We start from the raw sequence: 18525 nt of genomic DNA, 5'->3' as shown, positions 1-18525 counted from the left end.
TAAATTAAATTTAAAAACCTAAAACAACACCAGAAAAAGGAAAACCAACTGCCTAATCTTCATTCAGAACATGACAAGAGGAACATCATCTAGTTACTCCATGACCTCAACGCACTAGTGAGCAGTGGATATATCATGACCACGTTGCAACACCTCAAAGAAGAGCCTCGCAATAATAGGCACAACCAAAGCCAACCTGGATTCAAAACAATAAAGCTATCGAAAGAAGATTATATCGACAAATGTTTACCTAAAGCCGGAAAACACCAAAAATTCGACGAAACCCCCTGAATCAGAAGCTCTCTCTCTCTCTCTCTCTCTCTCTCTCTCTCTTAGCAACTAGAGTTTGTCTCTAAAGCGTTTAGATAAACTTTTTAATCACGAAAAATAGATATAATGTAACTTTATTGCATTGGGAAAAAAAACTATGATATGGACCGTGAAAAATCTTAGAAAAAAGATTAGTATTTGTTTCACTGATTGCGGACAAAGAAAAATGCGTTGGATGGGGAAAATGTCAAATTTTCAAAAGATATTAAAGATGATAAGTCTTGCGAACTGTGACACGACACACAAATTGGCCAAATAAAATGACACTACTACATACGATGTTGCCAGAATTTGAATATTGGCATCTTTCAAAATATATAAATAACATGGCATCTTTATATAAATAAAAAATTAAAAAAAATTAGGTAGAAAGAATTACATGGCATCTTTCATTAATTTCGATTTGTGGATTTTTTTTTATTTTTTTATTTTTGTCTTTTCTAGAATCTGTTGTGTAGTGAGTAGTGACTTGGTAGTAGTAAACCATCCGCAGCAAACTAGAGCTTTATTAGTTACGCGCCTCACGTTGCGACGTGGGGAAGACCCATCTGGGCCCACTATCGTCGGAGCCCACATCCATCTGTGCGTTTGTCGTACGCGCCTATATGGCAAGGCCACCCCAAAGCTATCACACTGTTGTCGTATTTATTTTATAAAAAGACTTTTGACGACGATTTTTAATTAAAAACGGCAGACAAAGTCGTCAAACGACTCAAAATCCAACACTCCTCCCGCCCATGGTCTTCGGGAGTGTGCTTCTGGGTCTCTTCCTCTTCGTCTTCGTCTTCGTCTCCTGATATCGATTTTCACCAAAAACTTTTGGGTCAAATTTGACCACAAATTTAAGAAGACATTAGGAAAAAGATCACGCACATGAAGTTGACCACGGAAAACTTGGCATGCATGATGGCTCATGGTGGTTCGTTGAAATTATGGTAAATAAAAACAGAGGAGATAGATAGGCAATGGCTGTGAAGACTATTGTCCGTGCTCGCCCTTTCCATATTGATGCTCTATTGAGTAAGGTACGAAACTACTTGATAAAAATCCTTTACGAGTGGCACATTGGGGCAAAGTGTCGTGACATATGAATATGATGGATTAAGTTTCAAACAATTTAGACTTTCTATTGCGATTTCGTAAAAAAAATATTTACACAGGGGAGAAGCTTCTCCTTCGTGCAAAAAATTGATACATGTGTGTCTCAAAATGAGCACTTAAATGGACAAATATGTGCTCGCATTACATGTGTAGTTTCTCCCCAAAAGTTGATGTCTAAATTCCAGGTGCTTCTTCTCATGTGGATATAGATGTCACACCACTCCTACAGTGCGCCAAATCCACCAAGGCCTTTTTGTTTTCAGATATTTGTCATTTACCAATGATCAAGGTACCCCTGTCTTGAGCTAAAGTGTGATCAAAAGTTTTGGCCACCCCCAACCAGAAATGGGTTTTGTTTTTTGTTTGGGTTTGTCTATTATTATCTGGAACAATGACCTAATAACTTCTGAAAATGACCTAATAACTTCATTCATAATTTACTGTTGCTTGATTGTAGGAGAGACAATGCTTAAACCCGCATCGATCACAGCCATGTGATTTGTGTTTAATATGCGGGCAACATCTTTTGACCACGAGTTGTCTGTGACTAACATGAATCAGGCTTATGATGAGATTTTATAGTAGTGTATATTAGAAGGTCCTGGATTTTCAATACTTCTTCATATTAACCTATATTAATTTGATGTAACTTGCTCAAAACACAAGGTAAACGAAGATAACCTAATCTTATCTGCGCATTGCCATTGACCTAATATTAATATGCAATATGGTGATTGGTCAATGTGGTGTGCTGCCTTTGTTACAACTTTTAACGTCCGTTGTCTGTTCTTGCATTGCACCCACATAATCAATTGATATATCTCTGAAAATAACTAGACATTCCTTTAAACAAATATATAAAAACATGTTTTTGTGGTACTATTTTTTAAAGTTTATTCCCATTTTAATGGGCCATTCTTGTACGGGATCTGGATAATAATAAAGCAAAAGGCTGAGGTGGAACGCACAATGGGTCTCCATTCAATCAAATTATTGTCATACAATACGAGTATATATTTCTTTTGTTTTTATTTAGTCATCCACAAATATACTTCCTTAATTATTTCTGCCAACTTAGATATCATCACATAATCCGTTAAACCAATCATGGTGTTTAAAATTTAAGATTTTTATTTTATTTTATCACACTGGGCTTATTTCCGAGTATCATTTTTGTCTTCCAATTCATTTTTGAGTCATTTTGATCTTCCAATTCTTGCATGCGTTCCAATTTAGTCATTCTGTCAATTTGAGTACAATTATACTATAAAAACTAAAGGAAAAAGAAGGACTAAATTGAAACTCATGCGAGAATTAGAAGACCAAAATAACTAAAAAACAAGTTAAAAGATCAAATTGAAACTCGAATATCAATGTGGGTTCATCGTCCTCGTTTGATTTAATGACTTGCAATGCATGTAGACGACTGCACTTATTCTATAGCACACTAATTATTGGTCCAAAAAGTTGTTGTGCCATAATTAATCATATGAAGTCAAAATTGTATGACCCACAAACCTTGTCGTGCCCATTAACACTAAACTTTCCATTGCTGCAAATAAAAGTGTTGGTAGGTATACCTCAAATTAATTGTTACATGTTTTCGTGGCCAAAAAGCCAGACCATGCATGCACTCACAAAATTAATTTGTCACACTTGGTTAGGTAAGACCATAATTTTATATTCCCAAATTTCCTCTCCAGGTGAATACGTACGACGGGCTTATCCTCTGTCTCTATAATTTATTATCGTCAGTCATTTTTTTTATGATTATAATGTACAACTGCTACCCCCTTACGCAGAAGTGGACATGAAAAAAGAAGATGAAGACAGAGAAAGAAAGGGATAGAAATGGCAGACTATCACTATTTTTTCTGGGTCCATGCAATTCATTCGTTTTATTTTTGTGGGGTTGTTGTCAGAACAGAGCGACTCACTAATCAACTACAAGTGTAAAACCAGGCAAGTCTGTGCTGTATTTCCTGTATTTTAGTCATGAGAGTAAACTTGCTGTTAATGTTTACAATAATTTTGTGCCAAATCTGACGTCTTTTTATGCATTTATTTGTAGAAAAGAAACCTACCTACTCCAACCAACACATGGACGTGAGTAAATCCTAAATTCGTAGAATTGTTCATATTTATCCACGCACTGGGGTTTTGTGTTCGAATCCTCTTTTTTTAATATCGCTGTATTCAGAAATCGTCGATACACTTATACACATGTGAAAAATTGAGCTTGTGACATTTAAGTTCTCAATTATGTGTCTATTAGAGTTGGCCTGCTCTGCTACCATTCGTTCTAACTGTGTATTCCTTTTTACTTATTTTTTAATAACAAAAATTTCTCTATAAAATTGCACCAATGAGCATTGAATTCATGACCAATCAAACAACAACAATAATATAAAGGGCCCTTATAATATCGGGCCGACTTTTAACCCCAGGGAAGGTCCCATGGCCCAGGTGAGTTTTTTTGTTGTCCCAATGGCCCATCAAATCGAGCTGATGCATGCCCAAATATGCTTGAATGACGCTGTTGGGCCTATGTTGTGGCCTGCCCATTTGCAAGAAACAGAATTTCAATACCAAGAGTATCAAGAACGTGAGAATTGTGACCGTCTCCGTGAAAGTTTCAAGAAATTATGAGCACTACATTCCAAGAGTATATTGTAACTTTCCATGAAACTCCATGGCCCCTGCCAAGAAATAATCTTGGACAGGGCATCATTGTGAAACATATGAGTTGGTCTCCGTAAAAGTTTCAAGAATTATGAGCACGACATTCCAAGAGTATTTCGTAACTTTCCATGAAACTCCATGGCCCTTGCCAATAAATAATCTTGGACATGGCATCATTGTCTGAAACATGCGAGTGACAGATTGGGTTTTGACGAATTTTCCACTGATCCAAACACACAAAAATTCAACTTTTCTTGACAATCTTGGGAGCAAAGCAAGAGAAAGAGAGGATGGGGAAAATGGAGCATTATGGTATCACAGTATTAGGGTCAAGCAGCAGTGAGGAAGATCAAGATGACCTGAAGAACTACGAAGAATCTGTAGCAGCTATGCGAAAGCGCCTAAACGAGCAGAGAAAAGACATTCAGACAAGAAGAAGTGGTATAAAAAGCCCGGTATGCATATATAGAGTTCCTCCCAGCCTCAATGGAATCAGTCCTACTCTAGAAACCATTGAGCCTGAAATGGTTTCCATTGGACCTTACCACCGCGGCAAGGACGAGTTACTTGAATTTGAAAGTTACAAATTGCAGTTTCTTAATTTGCTCCTTTCTCGAGAAACGAACGGAAGAAGGCATGATCCGCTGCCAGAATACTATAAAGCCATGAAAAACTTGGAGGAGAGCACGAGAAGCTGCTATTCTGAGTCGATCCCCATGTCAAGCCCTGACTTTGTTGAAATGATGGTGCTTGATGGGTGCTTTATCATTGAGCTTTTTCAACGTATGAGTGCGGATGAAGATGATCACCCCATCTTAACAAGGCCATGGTTGATTCCAATTCTTACCAGAGACCTCCTCAAGCTTCAAAACCAACTCCCTTTCTTTGTCCTTGAAAAGCTTTTCGAGATCTCCAACTTCAGAACTGAACATTCTCTAACCTTGTTTGCGCTTGAGTTCTTCAACCATACATTGCCTAGGCCTAGCGAAGTCCTTAAGAGGACAAGCAAGCTTAGGGGGGCCAAGCACTTGCTTGACTTGTTTCACTTAAGCTTTCTTCCCCCATTTTCATATGAACCTCCACGCAAGAAGTCAATATTCCAACGTACATCAGATGTACTATGCGAAGCTACCCTCAAGACATCGATTTGGTTGTGTATGTTATTCCTTTCCTCAACTCCACATGATGATCATAACGCTGATCAAAATTACCGTCCATCCTCGGAGTCAATCCAATGTACCACACAACTAAGACCCTCCGGGATCAAGTTTAGGCCACGCAAAGCTGCCGAGAGCTTCTTAGATATTAATTTCCGAAATGGGGTACTCCAAATCCCACCTATAACCATCAATGACCTCACCATTGCTGTCTTTATCAATTGCATGGCCTTTGAACGGTGCCACCAATACACATCTCAGCTCTTCACCACTTATATTGCCTTCATGAGCTGTCTCATCAATTCGACTAGGGACGTCACCTCCTTTGTGCAGATGGGATAATCACTGGCTTCTCGCAGAATGATCAGAACGTAGCTGAGCTGTTCACAAAGTTAGGGGAGAAAGTTGTGTTCAACATAAGAAAATGCTACCTCTCCACTCAATTCAGAGATGTGGAAGCCTATTACAGCAGCCATTGGGCTACCTTTATGAGGATCTATTTTAGCAAGCCATGGTCGTTCATCTCTGTTTTCTCTGCCTTCATCCTTCTTGTCCTCACTGGGGCCCAAACTGCCATGTCTATCTTGAGCTACATCAACAAGAGATCATGAAAAAAAAATATGATGGTGCAAGTTTCAGTGTATCCCTAGATTTGAGCCTCTTGAATGTTTGTGTAGTGTAGTGCCTACCTATCTCCCCTGTTCTTCAAATAAGTTCCTATTTCCCCTGTTCTTGCATAATTAGCAATTCATTCCCACATGTTTTCAATATTCATAACATAATTTCATTGAATTCTTTGGTTTGCTATTGCTAACTATGACTCTGAGGATGCAAATATTAAATCCCCCAATTAACCAGAGGAATTTGGATTTGGGTTTTTGGCCTCTTCCTTCACCTGATCATTGGTTTGCTGTTGTCATTCATATGATCAGTGTTGGGGGGAAGAAGAAGAACCTTGTCATCGATGAGACCTAAAAAAACTCCTTGACACCTTCATCAAATGAACACATTATTACAAGTTGAACAATCCTTTTCACTGAACACACACCTATAGCTCACTCTGTAACTCATTCAGGGTTGATTTGGGGAAGAAGAAGAAGAAGAATGCCAGCAATGGGACTGGTCAGTTGGGGTGAGTTATTATGGGTAATAGTTAAGCTTAGGCACAATGTTGCCGGTGAAGGAGGCTAGGGGTTAAAGGTGGGCTCAGAACGATATGGATTGCTAGCCCACTTGAGCATGGCTAATTTAAGGACAAGGCTAATCCAACCTGAATTTTTTTAATTTTTATATCAATTGAAAATTATAATATTATGAGACTTATTAGCATATGTGAGTTAGGCTAATTGACCAGGTCAATTTGTTCGCCCCTTGCACCCTAGATCATTCCTCCTTCCTCTAGATAAGAGTAGTCCTCTTGAATACAAGAAAAATTTCTAACATTATCAGGTATAGACAATTATGCATCCATCTCTCTCGTTAATTACGTAATAGTATAGATAAACATATAGTTGTACACCAGAAGTTGCATATAAAAAAATCTCCCTTTAGCCAAAAGGGTATAGTTTAGTTAGTTGAGTTCTTCTACCTCCACCCATGTGGGTAGAGGTTCGAAACTCTAGGCACCCATTGAATCAATATTCGTGTAAACTACCCTCCCCCAATCGCTTGTACTTTTTTTTTTTTAATAAAAAGTTTCCCTTGCATACCGTTGTTCAGATATTGGGCCACTTTGTAATTTATAAAATAATTGAAATGGACCAGTTTGTTTGCTTGTGGACTAGAAGCCCGCCAATACACCATAGAAAATATAAATGGGCCTACAGTTGCTTAAACCGGCCCGAACCAGAATCTTCAGCTACATAGTCCGCTTAAAAACCCTAGCAGCTTTGCATAAAACCTCATATCGCAGACCTCCTTGGTTCATTTCGCATTCGGCTGCGTATACCCTTCTCCGTTCTCCACAGATCCAGAGCCTCTCAAGTACTTGCCCTCGCTCTTTCTCACTCTCTATCTGGGTCTTTGACTCTTATATCTATTGTTATTAATAATTTTGTGTTTTATAGGCAGAGATGAAGGTTGTTGCAGCATACTTGTTGGCTGTGTTGGGGGGCAATACCACCCCTTCTGCCGAAGATCTCAAGGACATCCTTGGCTCTGGTACTTTTGCTTTCCTTTTCTATGTTTCATTTGCTCAATCTGTGAATAGAACTACTGCATCCAAGTTTATGACTTAGTTGTGTAGTGCGATAATACCTCTTGATTTGTAAATCCTTTGTTTGTATTCAATCGGTCAACTCAATCCTCCATGAAAATGAATGTTTGGAGGTCACAAGGAATTTTGTTTTAGGGTAATGTTCTTTTCAGTGTTGAATCATGAAAATATGATTTCTTTTTCCATCTTATGGTATATAGTGGAAGTTCGACTTTGAAAGTTAGTCTTAATATTCCATTGCTCCTAAAAAGGACCACTTGCATCTGAGTTACAATACCCCTTTCCCCAATTTTTCTGTTTTTCTGCGTATCGTCCTCTATATGAGACAGATTTTAGAAGGAGGCTATTTAATAACTATGTCTGAATTGTTGGTTCTTATGCATATGTGGTTCGTGTGTTCTAGTCTGATTTCATATGAGCTGGTGCATAGCTGCCTAGATGCTCATTTTTATTGTTCACTTGTTAAAGGCTTTCATCTTGCTCGCAGTTGGAGCTGAGACTGATGATGATAGGATTCAGCTTCTTCTTTCGGAAGTGAAGGGTAAGGACATTACAGAGCTTATTGCTTCTGGAAGGGAGAAGTTGGCCTCTGTACCATCTGGTGGTGGTGCTGTTGCAGTGGCTGCACCTGGTGCTGGTGCTGGTGCCGCTGCTCCTGCTGCAGCTGAGCCAAAGAAAGAAGAGAAGGTTGAGGAGAAAGAGGATACCGATGATGTAAGTTTTTCTTGGGATTATCTCATTAAGTTCAGTATTTGTGCATGTAGAAGGATATGGGTTTTGCAATACCATCTGTTAATGAGTGCTGATATCAATCCCCTTGCTCCTGCTAAGACATATTCATGTTTAAAGCTTCCATCAAATTCTGAGAGTTGCATATGTATGTGCTAGACAGCAACTGTTTGCATGTCAATAGGATCGTGGCAAATCAATAGATAGTAATATAATTTTCCTTTGTCTGAGCTGTGACTGTTTGCACATTCAAGGGTACATTTTCAGAGCAATGGTCAATGTGCCGCATACTCAGATTAATTAGCAAACACTCTTGGAGACATCGCATTTTGTTTGGAGCATTTGATTTTAGTCTGATCTTATATTTCTCGCTTTTTCGTTGTTGCAGGATATGGGCTTCAGTCTCTTTGACTAGAGTGGTTGCAATGCTTACATCATGAAGGGACTGTTTTGTTATTTGAGTTGGATAGATTTTTTTTTCAATGGAGTGTATTGTTTTTGGATCGTAGCCAGTAGAAGACTTTATGACAATCTAAAATGTAGTAGATTATGCAATTATGGTGGCTTTGAATCCACTTTTCTATCAAAGTTCATTAATCTTTTGTCTTGACAGAGAATGACCTGCATCTTTTTATTCTCGCATTAGTCACATAATTCTATTCATGATACTTAATACTCATCAAATACTTCTGAAAATACCCCGACTTTTGATTTGTGTTCAGAGAAATGCATTTGCTGGTTGACCACTCTTGCAATTGGTGGTCTATTGCTAAGCTTATACATACCAACGTCATAGCCGAAAAAGATATATTGAAGTAGGATTAGGGTATTTGTGTAGGGTTCTAGACTTCGGTACCTGAATTGATTTCTATATTTTATTCCCTCAAACTATATTGTGAAGTAGGGTTCTGGACTTCAAAGGACATTCGTCATAATATGGAATTCAGACTGCCTCTAGGGTTGTTTGAACACCAAAATTTGACGATCAGCGGCCCTTTACCTGAGTTATTCTGTGGGGCAGGGTCCTATAGGGTCACCCCTCGCCTGCTCCATTCCAGGCTGCTTGTCTCATGTCCTGACGCCCACTTACATCTAGTGGAGATCCAGAGACGATGAAAGTCGGAAGACATGAAACTTGAACTGCTGGAAGAAACTTAAGAGAATGAAATTTGGTTGTAAAGAGACTGCAAACGCAAGTGATTTTATGTATACTTTTCATTGTCAACATTCTTTCAAGAGTTCTCAACCTCAACGGTTCAAAGATTCTGTGCAGAACTTGCTACAACAGCCTATTATTCCATGCAAAGCTCTAAAATGATCTAAATTCGATCAGTTTACAAAAACAAAACAAGACATTCAAAATTCAATCAGTTTTTGTCGACAACACCCCCATAGAGCATTGAGTAAAATGGATTTCAGAAAATCAGAAACATCTCGAAATGCTTTTGGCCTAATGTCTCGCACACATATGGGAATAACGATATGATTATTGACAATAAGCAAGTTACATCGTCTCTTCACAATGATAAGAACAAGAACAAACTCTGTGAAGTGTGACTCTGTGAACAATAAGATTTATGTAATTAATTTGAAATTACAACATCGAAACCACTCATAGAAAACCAAAGTGAACTGTTCTTTAACGCTATCTAGACCACCTCCAGCACCTCCAGCAACAAGTTCATTTTATTTTGCCCCAAACATGAGGTTTAAATCTTACTAGCAAAAGAAAGACCTTCTTTCGCAAGCTGATCTAAACTGGCAACAGGAGGTTGGACCTTGGCAACTTTGGCAATAGCCTGGTTTTCTTCAGGACTGCCACCCTCCAGAAATGCTCCAACCACTTTCCCGTCTTTGATCCAGTATGTTCCAAACTTGGGTTTTGGTGAGGTAGGGTTATTGTCTCCGAAGAGCACGGTTTCACCCACATTGTCGCCGTAGAATTGCCATGACAGATCGAAGGAACGAGAATAGAAGAAGGGAAGGTAGTCATACTCCTCAATTGTCTTCCCCTCCTCGCTTGCCTTGATGGCCTGCCAAAATCAAGACAACTACATAATTCCCAGATGACCGCCAACCCAAAAAAATAAAAGAATGGATACCATCCGGCTTGGTTATTTTAACAATCCTATTGGCAGGGGAGACCATGCCCGATTTGACAGAAAAGAATGATAGGGTGGGTTCTTAGTCGAAATAGTACAGAATTAAAGGGGAAGCTGCATACCTTTACAGCCTGCTCAGCAGATTTGCGTGCATGGTCAACGTGCTCAACTCTTCTAATCTCATTGTACAACTTCAAAGGAAAAGTAGCCACATCACCCACGGCATATACATCAGGAACACTTGTTTTGAAGAACGCATCCGTCTGCAATCAACTTAAACATGTTAAGACAAATTCCAAGCATCAAAATGAATATTTAAATATATGTGAGAGGGAGAAGGAATCAAGGGATTTCAGAAGTCGCTTAACCTTAATGCCACCTTTCTCCTCTTCAACTTGTCCCTTGAACAATGTTGTCAGGGGTCTCCCCCCAACACCAACAACAACAATGTCAGCTTCAAGCACAGTGCCGTCCTTTAAGTGCACTTCCTTGACCTGCATTATGGGAAAATGTCACCATCCAGAAGCACAGTTTCATCAGAGCATCACCACCAAAATGGCAGGTGATTTGTGTATTTACCTCTCCATCTGAATTAGCAGTAAATCCAACTGCAACTGTTCCCTTGATGATTTTAATTCCTTTGTTTGCATAGTGACCCTCGTAGAAAGCAGCAATACCAGAAGTGAAAAGGCGAGGCACTACAAGAACAACAAAAGAAATTAGGGAAATGAGGCGCATAGAATACAAAGAGTCTCCAATTTGATGTGTATATATATACACAGAGACAACATACAAACAAGGCTTGGAGCAGAATTCACTTACTGCACCATGGTTCAGGGTAAACCATTTTAACATCTAAGTTGTTAATTCTTAAAGCTGCACCAAGCTCGAGACCAATGTACCCTCCTCCAACAATCACAGCTTTCCCATTCTTTTTGGATTTAATTGCTTCATTGAGTTTATCAGCATCATCAATTTCTCTCAAATAGAAGATGTTTTTGGCTTCAGCTCCTTTGACACCAAAATCTGTCAATCTTATAACCTACAAAAACAGAAAACGGATTTAATTATGTATACAAAGTGGACAGGTTATCCAAAGCAAGGCATCAAGAATTCCTAGGGTTGCTTACAGTTGATCCAGTGGCAATGACCAGAGTCTGATACTTGAAGGATTCCCCAGTTCCACTGACAAGAGTCTTCCCAGCAAGATCGACTTTAACTATTTCAGTGCTAAGAATCAATTCTATCCCTGAAATTATAAATTAAGCTTCCATGAGATGAGAGTAATGCACTCTAAATGACCCAGAAAATGGAAGATCAGGTAAAATAGGTAAAAATGAGTCCGGAACAAAAACGAGTAATAATGGTTTTAACCGGCTTTAAAAACTTCAAGAAAGCTTTCAGACATTGTTCAATCATGATCAGCATATGGTGCTGTACTGTGCAGAAGATAAACATACCTTTCTCTTTGTACCACTCGGGTAGCAATCTCTCTCCTCCACTTCCAACACAAACATGAAACCCAGGAAGTCTAGCAGGAGCTGCAAGAACCAATCCCAACAGTAAGTTACAATCTCAGAGAATGTGATGAACATAAAAAATGAGGTTGATCTTCATCAATGTGCCAGTGGAAGTACGAAGCTTGAGGTCATAAAACACACTGCATCTTTCTGTAAGCGCTGGAAAATTGGGACTAAAATAACAGAACTTACACTCAGGGAAGAGATAAGCCTTGCTGAGTGCAGGACGTTCATATGGTGCGACCTGGGAGTAAAAGAAGAAACTAATTACATGACAAAATTTAATTGACGTCTAACAGCCATTAAAGGGAAACAACTTCAAGCAGCAGTAATAATATGAAGTACAGAAAGTACACAGTTAGCTAGCGAGCAACGCGCATTGAAATGAATAACGCAAGCAAATTATCTTAATCCAAGTTTAATGCAGCAAGATGTCAAAATAGAGTAAGCAGAAAGTCTGCAACACTCATGCATACTAGATGTCAAGACATTTTCCAGAACTCACAATTTTGATCTAATTTCCAAAAATTGACAATTAATCGCATAAAGCATCTCACAATCTTCAGTCAACTGGATACAAACACATGAAAAAGCATTAGAAAACATACCGCCTCTTTGGAAATGACTGCTAGTTCGCCTGGCTTAAGCCCTTGTTTGGCAAACTCCCGAGCTGCATATCCCTATAATATTTGAAAACAAACATGTATTAAGCATTAAAAGTTATCGAGGCTTCCACAATACTGCAAAAAATTATCACAAAGCACAAACAACAATTTTTCAACACTTGATCATTATTACCAACTGATTTTATTTATCCTAATTACCACAATTCTACACTAAAACAACTACAACAGTCGAGTACAAAAAAATTCAAAATGAAAAACTAATATTCACATTAGATCTAGGCACACCTTCAAAATCCAAAGCTAAAAACTATGTAAAGTCACATCAACAGCGACAGAAAACTTCAGTATAAGTCGAACATACACATTTTGGTATAAATTCTTAAAGAAATGCACAAAATTAACGAAATTTGATCAAACGGATGAGAATCGATCGCATAAAAACTTACAGCTGAGACTCCACCGCCGAGGATCACGTACTTGAAGTTCTTCGCTGCCATTGATGGCTATCGATCAGACAAAAAAGTGGATTTTGCTTCCTCTGCTTCGTTTTGGCTTTTGTTCCGTGACTAGTTTTCTCTTTTGCTGGTGAGAAGTGTGATAATGCGATGAGGTTTTGTGTGCTGCGTGATGGTCAGCTATTTATAGGGCGACCATTGGGCTAATCGGACGGACCATTCTGATGTCCCTCGTGTAAACGGAATAGTTCCACGTGGCGAATCCTCTGCCGTTCATCTCTGCTGACTGTGCAATCGCCACGACAACCGATCTGTTAACGGGAGCCCAAATTTTTTAGTTTCTAAATAAAATATACTGTTATTTCTGAATTTCCGTTTTTTAAGAAGTCTCCCAATATAGCTATAGTCTGAGACGGCCTTCATAAGAACCACTAATGCTCATAAGCGTTTTTATTAAAAGTATTATTTTTAGTTAACCACACTTTTAATTTGTTCTGTCAAATCTAATTATAAGCGATTTCAATTCTTCTAGAAACACTCCCAAATAAATTCAAATATTAGTTAGATACTTTGTGAGGTCCAGCGTCTGAAAATCAAGCTTGTGAAAAACACCCCTAGGGAGAGCTTTATCCGCAAACAGGTCCCAACTCGGAGTGGTTGCACACTTCGCCACCATTTATAGAACAAACCCAAATATTCTAAATATATATATTTTTTATATGTGACTATATTAAGTAACAGATCAATTTAGTTGAAGAATAGTATGCGAATAATAAATTTCTCATATTTTTTTAGAATAAAAAAATTATATAATTTTATTAGATCAATAAAAATAAAGAAAACAAAAAACAAACGTTAAAATGAATCATGCCAATAACAATATAATAGACACGTATAAAACTTCCCCAAGTCAAGATGTAGTATGAACGCAATTTGATCCGAGGTTGTTGGAAATGGAAATCCCACGATCACGGCCATTTCCCGTTGGCTTGCTAAAAAAATGCATTTTTTAATTGCTTTGATGTGGAAAATGGAAAATGTATAGTGCCCAGAAGAAGCACAGGTTCATGTACACTACATGTTTGGCAACTTACAATTGTCCTAATTTATGGTAATATATATCAACGCCCAAAAAAAAAAAGGAGTTTCACTAAAACACCAAAATGGGGTTAAAATTATAAAAAAATCCAACACCCAAAATACTTTATAAACACACACCAAAACCCATCATTACACACACTTAAAATTCATTTATAAACACACCCAAAAAATATAAAATTGTTGATTTTGGGTATGTTTTATGTTTAAATAGTCTTAATTTTTTTATAAATATATGCTAGAATTGGTTTATTTATAAATTTGTTAAAAAAAAACCTCTATTTTGTGCATCGATAAAGCAAAAAAATAGATTTGCGACACGGTCTTTTTACTGGAACGAAACCGTTGACGTCAGCAGTGATGATAATGATCATTATCTTTTGTTAATTAATCACGGATAAATTATCTGATCTTAATGCTGCAAAGCGGTCAACCAAAATATTTCATAGCGCAACAAACAAAAGAACAGGGACCCACTTCTATTAACAATCAACAGTCTTCCTTTGTACCCAGTGCAGAATTTTGTTTTCTTCCTGAATAAACCATAAACAAAAATATATTTTTAAAATTGTATCTTTTTGCGACTTTTTAAATATATTTTTAAAAGGAATTCTTATATCGACGTTTTTATATAGGACATTTGGAAAAAGCAAAGAAGAGAGAAAAGTTTTAAAAGAAGAAAAAAACCTGGAATAATTAAATTTGTCATAGCTACGTTTCTCTTTTAGTGATATCCTCTCGTAGCGACATTAGTGATCCCATTTTGACTAACATTTGGAACAAGCTTAGATGTTTAATGGTTCTCCAAATTAAATGTTTATTTGTATTATTTATTAAAATATGTTTGTATGGGAAAATATTTTCTTATTATTGTTAGAGTTCTTTTTTTTTTAATGTCAAAATTAGGAAAAATGAGGGTTATTCACACACACAAGTACCATGGGGGCTTGAACTTCAGATCACTTGGAAGCACACCAAAATTATGGGTCAATCCAACTAACATTCCATTTGGTAAAATTAAAATCTGTTGTCACCATTTTTTTGACAATACATGAAAAGATAAGAACAAGAAAAATGAAGAGTGGATCTACGCTTGGGCTGGAGCCACTCCAACCCGGTCTTGATTTTTGAAAATAGGCTTAGAGGTGCAACCCAACTTCGGTAATTTAGAAATCAGCCCAGCCCTCTGTCTAGAAGTCAGCCCATCCCTTTGTCCAAAATAAGTCCACCCTCTTAGCCATACAGACACACATCACACATACATCGTATTTTTGTTTTTTATAATTATAATATAAACAATATTTATTAAAAAGAAACCAAAGATAATAAAGAGTGGTCCACTAAGACCAAACAAGCCAGCGAAAAATACAAAACAAAAGAATTGCCTCCAACAAGCCAAACATGAAAAAAAAAAAAAAAAAAAGAAGGTAGAAGGTGAGGGGCGTTTAGTATCCTACTCAAATAGGAAACTCAAAAACTTTAATTTTTCTTAAAAACAAAGAGTTGTTAAATCTATTTTTAATATTCAAAAACTTGTTTAGTATGCAACTTGAAAACTTTTCAAATCTTAAAAATTTGAGAACTTGTGGGTTGTTAGAAAGAAAAAAACAAAAAATATAGATATTTTTTGTTTTTAATAATTGGGGTGTTTTTTAGTTGTTCTCGAGTTTGAGTTTTTAAAAATAGAGCTACCAAACAGGTTTTCTTTGTTTTGGACTCAAATTCTGTTTTTGAATTTAAAATTTGGATTCAAGTTGAATACCAAACATGCCCTGAGCGACCAAAGGTGTCCTCTAATTACCATATAGGCGAGCCTCTCTTCTATTCTAAGCTACAAATGTAGCTTCCAAATAGCAATTCTTTTCAAAATCTCAGTTGATATTTGAATTTTAGATTTTTATGCAAACAAATTAAAAAATTCATACAGATCTTAAATTGATCTTAATACCTTTAACTTTGCAAGAAGTTTATAACTCAAGTGGTTATATAAGAGTAGTTACCCGTACACCCTAACTTCTATCTTTGATTTCCCTATGTTGAGGAGTTACAATGAGGTGGTTCAATTTAACAGTCCAATAATAACTTTGCACTGGATCAAACGGTTATTAAGGATCCCCTCATTATGACCCCTCACAAAAACCCCTCCTTTTTTTGGGTAACCAAAAACGACTCATTCTAGCCTCTCTGCAAAACTCGTATCAACCAAAAAAAAAAGAAGAAAAAAGGGAAGGTAGTTTGGGCTTTGGTTTAAGCCGATTGGATCTATGAACTTGAGTTGAGCCCAATTATAGTGTTACTTGTCCATTCAAATGCTTTAATTCGGATTGGGCTCAGGTGACCCAAATTCATAAAACCAGGACCATTTAAAATGGTAATGAATTTGGTTGAGCAGCTGCCCTATTTTACCCCATATTTAAGAATCATATTTTTTTCACACCGAGAAAAAAAAAAAAAAAAAAAACCCTTAAAAAATCACATTTTTCACATTGAAAATTTTATCTCACATTATTTTGGAAACATCTCTTTCCGTTAATAAAAGGGAAGAATATTCTTGAATTCCAATAATATAGTTAATAATAAAATAATAGACAGTCAAATCTTGAGAAAATAAGCACTCCCATAGTGGACCTCAACCATGTATTAATTTTTTATTTATTTTTAATGTATGTGCTTTTCCATGTCTATAAAGGGCTAGGCAACTCTTGGCTCCAAACAATATTCATTGACCAAAATAGTCAACATCAGTGTACTATGAATCATAGCCATAGGATATTTAACTCGTAGCTGGCCTCACCCCAGCAAAACATTTCAAAGAACCAAAGGATATTCAAGAAGAAAAAAGCAAAAGGGTACAAAGCAAATCATTATCTTGAGGCAACTCCATCTGCCTTGTACAAGTTAGAAGGCTGCTTTCAACATAATTTTCATTCAAAGCTTTGATCCCAAAGTAAAGTTTGTGTGACCCCAACCTGCATAAAATAAGGCAAAAAAAGAAAGAAAAGAAGTTTGATGGCCATTGCCTTACTTTAGGTGACTAGGGCTCGGGATTAACAAATTAATAGGGTAATTTATAAAGTCATTATGGTTTCCCATGTTTAACTCCTCAACTTGAGGGCCAAGACAAACACCAACCATCCCTATCGGCCGGCCAAAGTAGCGGAGTTGGCATATATACCATGTGAAATAGAATGTTTCACTTCATAATACATTATTATAGAGTGTATTTGTGTTCATGTGCATACGATGTATGTGTTGAGGGTTACAGATTGAATGCAATTGTTTTTCTTTGTTTGATGTTAGGTACTTTGAATCTATGATATTTGAAATATTCTTATATTGTTAGACTGCAAAGACTGACATACTCGAGAGTCGAGAATAATTATAAGTGTTATAAAGACTAACCCTAACAACTAAATGATACTTAATTTTTCGGACAAGTGAAATATTTGTTTAGATTACATGAAGATGAAATCTTACACCAAAATGAAGAGTGGGCTCCAACAATATCAGAGCACAAGTTCAACCATGTCGTATTTGGAAGAAACCCATTTCAAATTTCGTTTTCATTTCCAAGAAGATCATTATTGGACTCACTGTGGGTGTGGGGCATTGAAGTCGGCAGAAACCAAACATGTACAGAAAAATTGTGTTTCCTGGCGATGTACGCCTCCATTAGCCAAAAACACTGACATCGCATTCAATTATTTGCCCCAAAGAGAAACAAACAGACATTGCATTCAACAACAATTATATACACATGCAAAATCTAGTGCTTATATTTCAATTTGAAATCCATGTCTTTATTTATTTATCATACAAATATAAATTTTGTCGACGCGCGTCTAACTTAGCGGAAAAATATCTTCACTTGTAGACCGTGGTCTGAAGTTTGAATACCCAACACGCATTAACTAAAATTCATTATATTTAAGTAAATTTTTTATCTAGTTATATTTAAGATATTTAACTATACACATTAGCTAAATTTGCTACGTTTGATAAAGAATGATTATAGTGGCTCTTTTTTGCTTGTAGCCTGGAGCAAAGTTTGTTGAATGTAATCATGGTTGAGTAATTAGGTGATTAGCAGGTAAATTAATTATGAGATGGGGGTTGAAATATGATAGCCCATATTTTGTCTCATATAGATGTTTTTGTGAAACTTTGTCAAAAGATGAATAAATTTTATGTTAGGTAACCCATCAATTTTTGGTTCCTTCATTGTCAATATTATGCTATTGAAAGATGACAAGTCAACCATCAATTTACAAAAAATACTTCAATGAACTTATTTTGTACATTGTATTTGCACTAAGCAAATACTCTCATGTATTGATAGTTTGGGAGAGTCAACCTGCCTACCAACCTTAACAACTACTATCTACATCTACATTGTATAAAATACATTAACTTGTAGTTTTCCTTTCAAACAAATTAGTTTGCTTTATAAATCATCACGTCATTATGTGCATTGTCATCATTAGACAACGTGGTACATGCTATATGCACA

The 18525-nt window shown here is 36.8% G+C and overlaps 3 protein-coding genes across 4 annotated transcripts; 2 read left to right on the top strand and 1 right to left on the bottom strand.

Moving 5' to 3' along the window:
- Positions 1-4145: 4145 nt before the first annotated feature.
- On the top strand, positions 4146-6022 carry LOC103339849 (UPF0481 protein At3g47200). Its single transcript, XM_089043095.1, is given in 2 exon segments — positions 4146-5586; positions 5589-6022. Coding segments are annotated over 2 exon segments (1476 nt in total). The 5' UTR covers positions 4146-4403; the 3' UTR covers positions 5882-6022.
- Positions 6023-7117: 1095 nt separating this feature from the next.
- On the top strand, positions 7118-8831 carry LOC103339712 (large ribosomal subunit protein P2B-like). Of its 2 annotated transcripts, none has more exons than XM_008243048.2 (4): positions 7118-7253; positions 7337-7430; positions 7973-8199; positions 8603-8831. In XM_008243048.2, exons 2-4 carry the CDS (start codon positions 7343-7345, stop codon positions 8627-8629), a joined length of 342 nt encoding a protein of 113 aa, XP_008241270.1. In that variant the 5' UTR covers positions 7118-7253; positions 7337-7342; the 3' UTR covers positions 8630-8831. The 2 variants fall into 2 exon arrangements, with proteins under 2 accessions (XP_008241270.1, XP_008241271.1); XM_008243049.2 differs by having other exon boundaries at positions 7179-7253; positions 7341-7430.
- An 850-nt stretch (positions 8832-9681) lies between these two features.
- On the bottom strand, positions 9682-13118 carry LOC103339713 (monodehydroascorbate reductase). Its single transcript, XM_008243050.2, has 10 exons — positions 12909-13118; positions 12445-12516; positions 12029-12080; positions 11777-11857; positions 11447-11565; positions 11139-11358; positions 10896-11014; positions 10685-10810; positions 10439-10579; positions 9682-10247 (listed from the first exon to the last, which is right to left on the bottom strand). The coding sequence occupies exons 1-10, from the start codon at positions 12957-12959 to the stop codon at positions 9924-9926; spliced, it is 1305 nt and encodes a 434-aa protein (XP_008241272.2). The 5' UTR covers positions 12960-13118; the 3' UTR covers positions 9682-9923.
- Positions 13119-18525: the final 5407 nt, after the last annotated feature.

Source organism: Prunus mume, linkage group LG8 (genome assembly GCF_029339155.1).
Source record: "Prunus mume cultivar Tortuosa linkage group LG8, ASM2933915v1, whole genome shotgun sequence".
NCBI lineage: Eukaryota > Viridiplantae > Streptophyta > Magnoliopsida > Rosales > Rosaceae > Prunus > Prunus mume.
The sequence above is the reverse complement of the archived record's forward strand: the minus strand, read 5'-3'. Positions and strand labels throughout refer to the sequence as shown.